Source organism: Saccoglossus kowalevskii, chromosome 2, assembly GCF_978046115.1.
Source record: "Saccoglossus kowalevskii chromosome 2, keSacKowa6.1, whole genome shotgun sequence".
NCBI lineage: Eukaryota > Metazoa > Hemichordata > Enteropneusta > Harrimaniidae > Saccoglossus > Saccoglossus kowalevskii.
This window is the reverse complement of record NC_140642.1, coordinates 24871144-24885480: the sequence shown is the minus strand read 5'-3', so window position 1 is coordinate 24885480 and position 14337 is coordinate 24871144. Positions and strand designations below refer to the sequence as shown.

The 14337-nt window shown below is 33.7% G+C and overlaps 1 protein-coding gene across 1 annotated transcript in view; it reads left to right on the top strand.

The window, feature by feature from the left end:
• Positions 1 to 14337, top strand: part of LOC100377364 (spectrin beta chain, non-erythrocytic 5-like) — a 73266-nt gene continuing 58929 nt past the window's right edge. The window contains exons 1-4 of the mRNA XM_085493453.1: positions 1 to 313; positions 5328 to 5417; positions 12480 to 12609; positions 14029 to 14196. Of these exons, the coding sequence (XP_085349579.1) occupies positions 5398 to 5417; positions 12480 to 12609; positions 14029 to 14196 (318 nt within the window). The 5' untranslated portion in view covers positions 1 to 313; positions 5328 to 5397. The remainder of the gene's footprint in view (positions 314 to 5327; positions 5418 to 12479; positions 12610 to 14028; positions 14197 to 14337) is intronic.

Below are 14337 nucleotides of genomic sequence, written 5' to 3'. Positions count from 1 at the left end.
GCGGCCATATTTATTGTGGGTGACCCCACCACATAGAAGACGAAATCGTTGAGTGAGGTTTACCCGCTTGTTTTTACGCCGATTTTAGTAACAGTTTTATCGGTGCCTCGACACAGTAGTCGGGCCGAATGTTTTTGTTGATTTGTCTTCAACTGCGAACAGTTTACAGTGAACTAAAACTACTGTGTTACGTGGGGAATTTACAGGGTGGTCATTCGCCCGCGCCCATGTCAGTGGATTACTTCGACCAGTGACGTTGGTGTAGAACGGCGGGCAGGTGATATACCTATTTGCAACGGAACACACATAGTAGGTATGTACAGCATTTGTTTTACAATGCGTCTTATTTTAATCGTTCAATGAGGATTCTTGTTCTTTCAGATCAATTTCCACCTCACAACACATTCAGTTTTCTTCGCAGATACGCTAAGACGAGTACTGTACACTGCACTTCCGGGTTAACGACGTTCACCTTCAACTTCTTACATCATTTGCGTAAATCTTAGCATCTTTGTTATGCCAATGAGTTCTCATGTTTATGGATTTTGTTCCTTATAGTAAACACGTCGACTTTATTTTGTCAGAAGTTTTCATAGACGTTGTTTAGTATTTGGTGTCAAAAACGAAACGATCGTTGCGGCAGTCTAGTTTGTTGACATTTTTTTAATTCTCACGTGCGCAGAGAGATCACCACCTCGAATGTCACTCAGTTTGTCCTGTCTGGAACAAAACTATTGAAACACCCGTGTTTATCACACTCTGGTGCGACAAAAGCCGCACCCGAAAACATGACAGCCCAATGCCCAATATACAGTATACAGTTTTGATACACAATTAGTTACACGCTGACAAAAGACCGCCTTTGTGTAGTAAAGTCGTGGCAGACAATGCTAAATGGCGGAATGAAATAAACCACAAGTTCATGTTGGTTGTTTCCACTACATTAAAGCCAAATGTCAAGTGTTGTTGAATAAACATCGTATAAATATTATAATTCACGTTTAATGGTAACTTTTAATACGTAAAAATTTGGCTTCTGTACTACTGAAAGATGTTCACGATTGTTAATAAATATTCCCAGTTCCGTAACTAGGCAGGAACTGCTCCTATTCTCTAGTATCACTTCAGTTTGAACAGTTTCGTTACTAGTGGCTTTTGATACCATACACATGTACAGGAATGTCTGAAGCCAGGTAGTTTATTGATGATAAAGCTGACACACTGTGTACTGAATATCATGATTATTACCAGTAGACATTGGTTCATCAAGCTGTTACATTTACTCTCAGCACAACAAAAGCATTTTCTCCATCTTTATATATATTTATGAATTTCACAGTTCAAAATAAAACAAGAGGTTTCTATTGGCTAATTTGAATGTTTTTGTTTTTAAATTTGCTAGTTTATTGGCTAATTGCATTTAACTGCCTGTTAAATTTATAGTTATAAAGATGAAGGGAATGTCTTTGTTGTGCTGAGAGTACTGTATATATATTCATACTGTAGAATAGAACACTTTACTTTCACTAGAATTACTGAGGAATAACAGTTAGACATTTTCTTTTATTTCATGTAAAGCGGACTTCACATCTCCTCGATATAAATTGTGTTGTTCTTCTGAATATAAATAAACTGGCATTGAAATTCTTTACATTTTTGTTAAACACTAAAAGTTACAGTATTCAAACAAAACCACACCTGAGTACAAAACCTTGGAACAGTTTACCTTTGCCTTAATTAAGCTTTTCTGACTGTCATTGATTCTGTGGCCCCTCCCCCTTAACCTCCCTTTTCCAAAACAACAATCATTTTGATTACCGTTAGCACACACTTATTTCACACATCTGGCTTGGGGGGGGGGGGGTTGTAATACAAGTAGGTCAGAGGCCAGACAAATGAACTTTCATAGTGTGTAGAAAATGACAATAGAGTCGCTGTCTTGTAAAGTGGAAAACCAAGTTATCACTATATAGCGAGAAGTTATATTCTACCAGTATAGTACCTATCTACCAATATGATAGTCTATTTGAAAATGGCTGAGAGCCACATAACGCAATTTGTTTTTGCCCCCACCCCCCAAATACTGTTACATTCTCCACCATCATCCCGACCATTGTTTACCTGCCGTGTGCAATCAAGGTATTTGGATCAGTGGATGCAGTAAGAGTACGAAACACTATTTGCAAGACATTAACAAATCATATGGCTCTCTCACTGTCAAAGAGATCTCTGCGAACATTTGCGAGTAAGGCCAATTCACTTAAAATGGAATTTCCCAGTGTTAAGACCAAATGAATGAACGTAATATGCTGGGGAGGGAATTCCTCTCATTCATTCAGTACAATGCATTCTTTTGTCCTAAACATTATACACTTTGCAACCCTGATTTGTGGTCTGGTATTCGGCAAGCCCTGTGACCGAATACTGCTGAGAAAATCACCACTCGTACATATGTAGCATGCAATGAGAATTAAGCCCATGGAAGGGACGCCTAGTTACCATCTATTTATAGATTCTCATCACTTGTAATCTGGTCCATATTAAAATACAACACTATTCCTGAATGAGGATGTGTAGACTAAACAGGATGCTGTCTGCAACTAAAGTAGGAGGAACTGTTCTCATATGGAGAATAGGTTAATTTAGGTTTTCTCAGTATTAATACTGTAAAGGGGTTAATTATTCACTGGGTTTTAATTTTGCTTATTTCGCTGACTGGAAAATGCGCTAAATTAAAACCCAGTGAATATGTTAAATTTAACATAGAACACATTATCTAAATGATAAAATCGTAAATTTAAAACCCACTGAATATGCCTGAAATGGTAAATCAGCGAAATTTAAACCCAGTGAATATTAGTCATTTTACAGTGAATTGTATATTGTTTTAAACTATGCAGACTAGATCCCACTGTGAGATATATTAGTCTAGTGATTACAGTGGCGTTCACATTAGAGATTTCGGCAATTGTGTGTCAAAGGTCGGGCCGAGTCGGCACGTGCCGAAAAGAACTCTATATCGGTTCCGATAGATGCTTGGGACCGAAACTCGGCACGTGGCGAGATTTGCTGCCTGAATGCTCGGCACGAACCGAAATCACGCCTTCGGTGGTAAATTTAAGAAAAACATATGTTGATTGATACTAGCATGAAATGACGATGACAGGAACTTCAGATATACTAATATATGTTCGGATGCTGTAGTAATGAATGAAATGAATGTAAACAGTCGTCAGCGACGCATATTTATGTGCTGCTGCAACCTCTATTTTCTTACACATTTTACATTGACGTGAAAAAAATAATTGTGTTTCGAATCTTCTCTGCCGTTCACGTGCACGATGGCTCGTAATAAACACCATTTCAACAATTGAATATAATTTCACTATAACAATTATTATTATCATCATATGCGTATCATTTTCCATGTTTGGGCCAACAGATCGACGAATGAGAGCGTAATTTCGGCACGAGCCCAGTTGGTCCTCAATATCGTGAACACAACTGCTGTAATCCCTCTGCAAACACAACGGATTAAAAATTTCGGCACGTGATCCTGTAACGTGAACGTAGTAATCATTGCAGTGGTCATGCTATTTATAATATTGATAATAAACAAAGGTTGGGTGAATAAATAAAATTTTCACTTCCCATCCACAAAACACGCATTTCACAGTGGTTAAAAGTGTCATCATTATTTAATAACCAAAATAGAAGATTTTCCTTTTTTTCAGCAGGCGTACGAATAATCGTTGTTTTTCTTTGTTGGAAGAAGGATTTATTTTGATATAATTGCTATATTTCTTTGTTGGGGTGGGGCATATTTTTACATAATTATTGTTGGAGGTGGGAGTATATTTTGACATTACCGGTATATTCTTTTTTGGAGGCAGGGGATATATTTTAGCTGTATTTCAAGCTTTAGTGGCAAGGCTCTATAGTACCACACGAAATAAGAATTTTTAAATATTTTTTTATTTGACAGTAATATTTTACCATGAGCAGAACTAAAATCATTTACCAAACTTGTGAGAACAGCAATAACATGTCGCAAAAAAAAAAACCTCCTTAAAACAGATTGTGTCTATTTTGAAAATGATGACACGATGTGTCAGATAAGCTGCTGTAATTTAACGAACAGGAAGTTCATTTTGATCAGATTATTGCACTATCTATCAATCAATGCATCAGTTAAATTAACTTAACAGGGAGTGATGTCTTTGTGCTTGTCAATTTATTATCTTAATAAGTGACACAGAAATTAATTGTGTAATGTGATATTGAGCGTGTCTAATTAAACTTCCAATTGGATGAAAACTATAATATAAATAAATGGTGCAGGACAGCTTGATATTAATTAATATTTTATTTACTTTTATATTTCTATATATTAAATTTTTAACTTTTTTGTTTGGATATAACCTTGATAGACTCTGCATAATAAAATGATATCCAAAATGTACTGAACAAAAGTGGTTCTCGTTACTGGAAACAAACCCAAACCCAGAGTCAGATGGTGACTGTAGTTGAAGCGTGAGAAATTTCTATCTGGCATGTTAAGGTACACTACACTTTGAACAATACAATCTCATGATCCCACTTTACAGTGGTAATAAAACTATAACATAAACAGCATAGCTTTTTAGGAAATAAAGATTAGGCTTTGATTATTTTGATTCATTATAAAATAATTTTGATCGTTTCAGTTCGTATTGATGCCCGCTGGCTTTTGCTACAACTACTGAATTGATTTATTTATAGAATTAATATCTAACCTTCCCAGGTTTGACCTGGTACGCAATGTTATGCAAATTGTACCCAGGTCTAGTACATCCATGATGCAATTTAAAAATTACTGTTTTGCTTGCTGTGAAACGGAGCTTAATATTTCTGTTTTTTATGGTGTATATATCGCACTTTATTATTTTACATCATTTAAATAATTTATGATTCATTAGTTGATTTGTCATGACTTATCTTGACTCGAAACTATGTGGTACGTTTTATTGAATAACATGTTATTTATTGGGGCCAATTCCCAGTACCATGGTAGTTCCAGATGGAGTGGTTTTGGGCAATAATTTTTACACATACTATATAAATATAATTTACAAATGTCATTACATCATTACATGAGTGAGCTAATTCAATCTAGGTGTTAATGCTGCGCTGCATATTCTGAGGTTTTGGATCTACCAATGTCTTTTCTTTAGGGTTTCATAGATAGATTGCTTTCATGGTATGTATCATACTTTTATATTATGCTTATATCTTTTTATAGCATTGTTTTTAAAAAGAATTCTATCACCCCATTGGTTGCATTTCAGTTACGTTGTGTTGCCTATTGCAATTACTGTTCCTTTCCTGCGCTGACTAGGACACTCGCACAGCCTCAGTATGGCTGATTACGAGTACAGGTACGTGTCTGACTTCTGTAACGGATTCGTCTACTGATCCTCTAACTAGTAATTGGAAATCAATTAAACTGTGTGTAACTAATTAACTTTTTGTACTAAGTTGAGATATTAATTAATCAAGCTATATCACGTACCATGTAGTTACCCATCGTAGCATGTAGCCTGAGTTGTATAGTTTTAGTAGATAGATATACAATCAAAACTTACATTCTTAACTTTACACCAAACTGAAAACTAATGGCATGAACATTGTTTTAAAAACAGCTCGTTATCAAATGATGTTATTATTGCATGTGCTGGTTGAGTTAATGGAGGTTGGTATGTGAATGGACTTGCATCTCAGGTGTGTGTATCCATGGTGTATCAGATGAATGAACCGATCATCAATATTTACATTTTGCATTGAGTGTTTGTTTTCAGTTGAGTTCTTAAGAGGACTTCCTTGTCACACACTCTGAGCAAGTGTGTAGCAACTCAGTAGTAGTCCATCGAGATCAAAGTTTTTTTTTTCTACAGCAGAGGTTTATCTTTACGTATATGATGAGGTGTCCTCCAGATCTCGAGTCTGTAATTATTAACACAGAGGTTAGGTACATTATGTGAGAGTATGTAGAATGTAGAGGAAAATACCTCCGCAATCACATGAGATCACCAGGCAGACAAATGTTATGTTGTCATAGGATTTGGTTGATCTGAAAAACAAGCAAGAAATCTGTGACATGTGGGGGATCATAGTACCAGGTTATGAAATTTAAAATTAAAAAAGCAATTCAACCTCCCCATACATGTACAAGCCTTGTAAGCTTCATAAAGCTGAATTAACTTTTTTTTATTGGACTGCCAGACTTGTTGAAATGATTCCATAGGTACTTTGGAGATCGATCTTTTTTCATCTGTCTCACTGTTTGCTTTTATTTTTCCCTTCTTAGTCTTGGCTAAATGTTGTAAACAGATTATTCTATAATGCATATTCAATATTATTATTATTATTGTTATCAGTTGTTATTGTTGAACCGATTTTGATAAAAAAATTTGAAAAAAAAAATATGAGAAAAGTTTTCAATTTCAGGGTTTTAGTTTTTTGGCTGTAAAATCTGGTTAGACCCAATGAAGTCCTTCTGCATTAGTTGGCCAGTTGTTATTGTCGAACCAAACAGACTTTGATAAGAGTTTTTGAAATAAAGTAATTTGAAAAAATTTATGTTAGTCTCTTTTTTTAGGGTTTCAGTTTTTTGGCATTAAAATCTGGTTAGATCCAGATGAAGTCCATCTGCATTAGTTGTTATTGTCAAACCAAACAGATTTCGGTAAGAATTTTTGAAAAAAAAGATTAGAAAATTTAGGTTAGTTTGTTTTTTAGGGTTTTAGTTTTTTGGCATTAAATCTGGTTAGATCCAGATGAAGTCCATCTGCATTATTTGGCCAGTCATCAAAACTACATTTTCTTTCTACTAAACACCATTCAGAATGTTTATGTTGTTAACCATAGTCAATAAAAGCAGAAACTTTGAGGAAGATTACACTAGAAACGTGAAATAAAAAAATGCTGGCCGTACATCATGGCATTCAAACATGGACATCACATATGGTTTCTGGTACAACATCAATGTATTTTAATTTTCATCTATCAATTAAACTTAAATCATAAATTCAACCAATCACATCTTTTATTCAAATGCTATGAGAAGAATGCATTAAGTCGGAACAACTATTTATAGAGCCTGGATGATCTTAATTTTATTTTTATGAGATTATTACATATATTTGTACAGCATGTTTTTCAAAATTACTTCACTTTTATATTACTGGTAAACGAGTACAATTAATTAGTAGCTAGAGATTTGATACATTGGAATATATGATTTAAAACTGTAAAACCATTTATTTTCACTGACATTTAATATCAACATTTTGATGTTTTGATCATATTTAATGTGTTTTGATTTCACAAATTTGTCATGAAAACAATAAATTTTATTGTTATTTTACATGTTTACACAGATTTAATTTAGCGGATTTAACTTATCAGTGAAAATAACGAAATTAAAACCTGATGAATAATTAATGCATTTATAGTAACTGATTTTTATCAATCATGGTACATGTATGTAGTAACCCTGGTTCCTAGAATATTATTTCAGCGGATACACCACATACATTCTACACAAATAATGGGATGTAATCAATCAATCAATTAATTAGTTACTTAACCTAAAGTTGTGTACCTTGTAGTATGTATAGCATTGTTAAAAATGTGTTTACCAGTATTTGACATCTTTTTGTACATGTGTGGTATGGATTTTTTTACTTGTACATATGGCTCTATTCCCACATGGTGGCCCAATGGTTTACCATTAGATGTACTTGGAAGACTATCCATGTAATCACTCTTGTCCATCCTCACCACAGTATATAATTAAACTACCCCCCTAGGGGAGATGTCTATCACTTGGGGTGTTATATTTCACTCTGCTGGTCTAATTGCAAGTTGTTTTATACTGTCGGTCTCAGCCCCTAAAGAGAATTAATGCCATGCCAAGAATTCAGCAAAAAGCATATTTGTGATTTTTTTCTCCTTTCTTCATTAAGTATTCATTCATAATGAAAGCTGAACCACAGACTCTTATGGCTGAACTGAGAATGGTCGTTTCGGGCTGAATTCCATACAAGTTTTGCTCTGCAGCTGAAATTATGTTCTGACAGCGGTACCACGCCTTTACTGCTACTTTACTCTAAAAAGATACTCAAACAGCGGTGTGATTGAAGAATCTACATCTCGTGCAAAGCACATAAAATATGTATTCACCCTTTACACATGGATTAAAGTGATCTCATAATCCATCCTTATTTTTCATTTCCAACCATTTTTTAAAAAAAATTATCGGCGTTGCATGGTATATTAAATATTTATTCATTTATTTAGGGTGATTTACCGTATCATCTGACTGTCACATTATTTTATAGCGTTGTATACTGCCGCATCAATTCAAATTATGCGTCTTAAGACTCTTGATTTAATAGACAATCATGATGCTTCATGATGTGGAAAATTCAGTATTAAGGTTTTCTTTTAAACATTTTATTTATTTTACTCGGTTTTTGCATTATCTTTTATTTTTATAGTGGTATCTTTATATCTCTATTGAAATATTTTTTATTTACAAAATTTTTTTTTTTTTTTCTCTTTCATCTTCTGTTTCGTTTTGCATTTTGAATGTATTTACATTGATATTTTATCTTCCAGTGTCGTTGTATATTGAATCAGGCTCAATAAACGTCCATAAAGATCAATTATCTTTAATCTAAAGTGATAAGAAAATCTTTTTTTTTTTTGGGTCATATGATAAAGCATAATTTGCTGCTTATCAGTAATATTTCATAGTATCCACCAGCCAATGAAATCAGTGTGATATTAATAAATTGTGTCATCATATATCATGACAAAAATGTAATTACAATAAAAAAAATTTTCTTCACAAATTATACTTAATTCTTTTGCTTTTGTCGGTGTGTTATTGGAATATCATAAGTAGGGCACTGTATTTAATTGACAATATTTAAACAACATTGGGCGGTACACAGCTGTCGTTAACGAGAACAAAAATGAAAACAATGAAAAATTACGCCTTCTCAACTGTCAAATATTATTCAATAAAATATTTAAATTTAAATATGTATTTAAAATATAATTTAAGGAATTGGATTTATCGAAAAGAAGTTTGATTTAAAACGCATGTATTTAAGTGATACTGATGTTGGTTTACATGTACACCCATGAATATATGGAATAATGTTATGGTGTGTCTAAATGTCATTGTGAAATGGCCGTCAATTTCCAGTCCCAGCGTGGTATCAAAATTACATGGAAAATCGTTGTACATCCATCCATTAAATGTCAGATAAGCGATTATCACGTCACTCGTGCCGAAAAAATAGCATGTGTATATTTGCAAGTTGCCTGGGTACACCAGCAAAAATATTTATTCCTGCTTATAACTGGGGTAAAAGTCGGTGAAATATATTGAAACAATTGTCATTGTTGTGTAAACAATAATCTCCATGATAATAGGGGAGGAATATTCATATATGTGATGGGCCTACCCGTATAATATTATAATAGCATTGACAAAAATGATGTCAAAACAAAATAAAAAATGTATTTGTTGGGGTGGATTCATTTGACTCTGGATAGATGGTATAGCAATGCAGGCTTTGTCCTTGTCAAGAATAGTCATTTGTATTATTGTTATTACTGGATTTCTTATAGTCACGCCTGTGATTAATTACACTGGAGTTTAAAAATAGTTTTCAAGTGTGATTTCTTTTCTTTGGGGAAATAATTTTTGTTTGCTGCCCAGTGAGACATAATGTCACGGTATGTAATTTCATTATTAGTTAAATATAATTTTTTTTTATTTTTCGTATTTTGCTTGCTGCCGTATTAAAAAATACAGTAGCAGTGTTTTTATTTGCACATTATTTTATTTTTGCCACTTTAAGTCGTGGTGTTTTGTAAATAAAGATGAACTGTAGATAAATGTAGGTAACATTGCTGCTGGGAAACTCGATCACATGGTGGTCCTGTCTACTTCATATCCAGGTCGGGTGTGGTCCGCCATTGTTTGCTTGACATGCAGTGTTGACAGTATCCCACTTGATCTATTAATTCTTCTTTCCATGTCACGAAATTTATTTTTTTTTTCATCGGGAAATAACATACATAACATTTAAACAGATTTGAAACCAATCGCTCCAGTGAAAAGGAACACATATGTTTGTTTTCATTTCGACAAGCTTAATAACGTTTTATAATATTTCCACCCAACACCTGTCGTTGTATAACTAGATACTTTGCATATGAATTCCCTTTATTTACTAACACACGCTGTACACATGTTAAAAAAAAACAGTGCTATGTGTACATATCTCAATGTCTGGTGCTAAAAATGGCTACTCTCTAACGCTGAGAACAATTCACAATTCAAAAATAAATCTGTCAATTAAATTGAGCATGTGTTTATTAATAGTTAGCATATTTTTAAAAATAAAGAGTTATTAATATTGGCCATATTTTTTATAGAATTTCAGTTTTCGATCATTTTTTCCTTCATTATGGTTGTGAATATTTCTGCTATTAATCTATCTGAAAAAACTGAATGTTCTAGATCCTGCATATTTTTGCGTTTATTTCTATTATTAGTACATACTGTGTAGTAGGAGGACGCCCTATATACATGCAGTGGTGGTAGTGGAGATTTTATAACTCAAACTGGCCTGGTTGTTACCGATATCAGACCAAGGGGTTGTATGCATGCATTTTCTTAAAATTCCACGGCATAAACTTGTCGTAATCATTTACTGATAAAACGGTGTTTAAATCGAGGTACATTATCTTTTCACTGGTTTGTAATTGTAACAATTTGTATTGGTTCACAATATATATGCAAGTAAAATTAGATGTTCGGTTCTGTGAATTTTTTTTTAATTTGATATTGTTAATTTTTTCCATTTGTAAAAACAATGCCTATTTAATTATAATGCGCTGTTGCTATTAATATCTATGTACCGATAACCTTTGGTATCTCTTTAAATATTCCTGTATACAGGTTGGTCTGTTGACATTGCCTGCTCCGCTCTCAACTACTTTTCACTAAGCAAGTGTTTCAATAATTTTCTGATAATTTTCCTGTTGTTAATGTTTGTGCAATAAATTGATAACAGACTAGAGACTTTTATACCCCCAAATGAATATGTGTCTTAAATATTAAAAAAACCAATGGTATTTGGCCAAATTAATGCCATGTTACATATCCACATATATTTAGTGTGTAGCTCTGTATTGTTGCCTACACATAGATTGGAGGTACTCATTAAGTAGCAGGAGTCAGGCTTGTTTGTATTCATGATTTGAATGGGCGATATCTGTACTGCTTACTTGTCTAAGACCAATCTAAAGTGTTGCAGTCATTGCTGTGTACCTAAAGTACATAGTGGCCGTAATTGATACTTGGTTTCACCCCTACCCTTTCATCCCATCTCTGTGATCTCGCTGGTTATTCCCTGCGCACCAAGATCTTACCGAGTCTGCACTTTACTGGCTATGCATGCCGTTCGTTCCGCTACACTGGAGCCGGAATAATTTTTGACCATTTAAGGGAAGGCCAACATTTCATTGGTCACACCTTTGGTTATCTTGTTAAAATCTGGGTCAGTTCGTAAAGGAATCTGCAGGTATGTCAGGTATTCCCCTTATCAACAGTTCAGTACACAATGAACGCCCATTGTGCCAAACTATTGCCATTGTTGGTTGAAACGTTCCCGTCACTTTCTTTTTAAGAATCAAGCCCCTTTCTTATGTTTTTCAGTGTTGGTCTTTATTTACAAAAATAATTGACTTTTGAGGTATATCTCACTAATCTTGTTTTTTGTATGATTTTCTAGGCCATTCTGGGGTAAGATAATCGCAAAATTCCTTGTTAAAAAAAACAACTAATACTATTACAGTATCATATAGCAGTTGAAAAGAAAAAATATCCCAAACTTGCAGCAATTGTTAATAACTTTTTTTTTTCAATCAAGAAGGAATTCGAAAACAAGTAAATCAACATGCAGTGAAGTCGGTAAAAATACAATGTTGATGTATAGACAGATTTATCTAATTCTATACCAACCGAACTAACCTTCTCAACCGGGCATGATTGATGTCTGCTTCCTTGTCTTGTTATTAACTCACCAATAAAATTCCCCGTACTAACTTATCATTTCTTCTAACAGGTTAGCTGCTTGCATGATTATAGTCGTATTACCGTATATGTATATGTAGCCTAGAACTCCAGCCTTAGTGGAGCTTCAATACTAATAATTGACTGGTTTATTTTGACGTGTATTACTTCGAATTAAATGTCCCTGAATTTAATGTCCTGATGACGTGGTTTCTTAATTGCGACACAAATTACAAATTTTCCATGCCCCGTATGTCATGATTATATGCTTTTATGTTGTGTGTGTGTTTTTTTTTATTCCATCACTCTCTGGCTGTGCTGCACTTTTGTAATCACGCAGCGAAGACTGGGAGATGGCTGCCAAGCAGACCAACGAGTTTGAGATCAACCGGATCAAAGCGCTGCGAGAGGAGCGTATGTCAATACAGAAGAAGACATTTACAAAATGGATGAACCAATTCCTTGAAAAGGTAAAGTGATTACAAGCCCAACACGAGCGTGTAATTAGTGTCACCATATATATGGGTGTTGTTTTTCACACTGGATATGTGTATTAAGTCGAAAATAGATTGCTTTAATAATTACCTAATTGTTGATTTTTTTTTAAGTAATGTAAAACACACATGCTGCATTTCATTCTATTATATATTATTTTATAACCCATATGTGATACATTGTATGTTAACTTCCTCCTTGGTATTAGATGATGTACATTTTTCCCTGAAAATGCACATGTTTCATTTTACGATATTTTTGAGAATTCCTGATTTTTAGATTTTGGTTTGGTGATTTCTTCCTCCAGCGAAAATAATTTCCCAGTTATTTATTAAATGAATCTTACAGTAGTAAAGTGTACGGGGAATGTTTCATTAATGTCTTCCTGAATGCTGCATTATTTACCTGTTCACCTAACAGATGTTTCCTATGATTGCACTCAAGAGTACTGGTAATGGTTAATGCCCACTACAGTACAATGTAACCACAATGTAAATCCAGAATGTAACAAAAAGTCCGAAACCAATCAGTCAACGACATGTTTTATTTACTAAATATAGTAGAAATGTAAAACCCTAGGGGTCATGCAATGTCCATCTTAGAAAGTTCAGTTTTACCTGAGGCCAACAGTGACCTTTAAGGTCAATGTTATTGTGTGTTTTTGTTTTGGCGTGTGATATCAAGTTTTCTCAGTTTGTTTAGCGATCCTTTCATGTTATTTGAAGGGTTCTTGTGAAAATAAAATTGTTTGATCCTTGGGTATCAACAGATAAAAAGAAAAAATGGTTTAGAATGTGATTTTTTTTAAAGTCCCTGAAAGTCATTCAAATTTCAATTAAGCAATAATTGTGGTTAATATATATTTTTTTTTTATAAACTTCTTGAAGAGCTGAATTCCTGAAATTGTTTTAGTTGAAATAACAAAAGAGAAATTCAATATATAATAATAGTTTTGGTTATATATAGAAAAATGTAACAAATTGAATGCAGATTAGATTGAATAGGAATTATTTATATACTGGGAACTTTTTTTTTAACCTTGCGACAGATTTTAAAGAATTCTGTGATAATGAAAATGATGGAGTGAAAATTTCCCTTTTTTTAACTAGGGAGTCTGCATGCCTTTCTTGAAATTTAGTTCTAAAATTGTCAAATATTTCTCCAATTCGAACCGTCGTTCATTTAATACTGCGATTTATTCACCTGGGAAAACCAGTGCAATGTATTCACTTCATATTTTGATTCCGAATTCACAGTATTCATTTATTCCTTATATGGGATTCCTCTGTTTGTTGCATAGAATTCCTCAAATAGTGCTTTACAGCAGGACTTTCTTTGTATCTCTTCTCATGACATTATCCTGTTTTTTATATCGACTTTAATTTCTTCCACAGGCAAACCTGCACGTCAGTAACCTGTATACTGATTTAGAAGATGGAAAATTATTAATGAAACTATTAGAAATAATCTCCGGAGAACCTTTAGGCAGACCAAACAGAGGAATACTAAGAGTACAGAAGATAGAAAACTTGAATAGATGCTTGACATTTCTTGCAACAAAGGTAATCTATATATGGTGCATAACACAACCTTGGTTTAATCCGTTCTGCAAATGTGTACTTAGTGTCTGTTAAAATCAAGCGCTTGTTTCTAAATTGAACTACCGGTACTCCTCTCAGCTAATTTTCTCATGATTCTTTTGT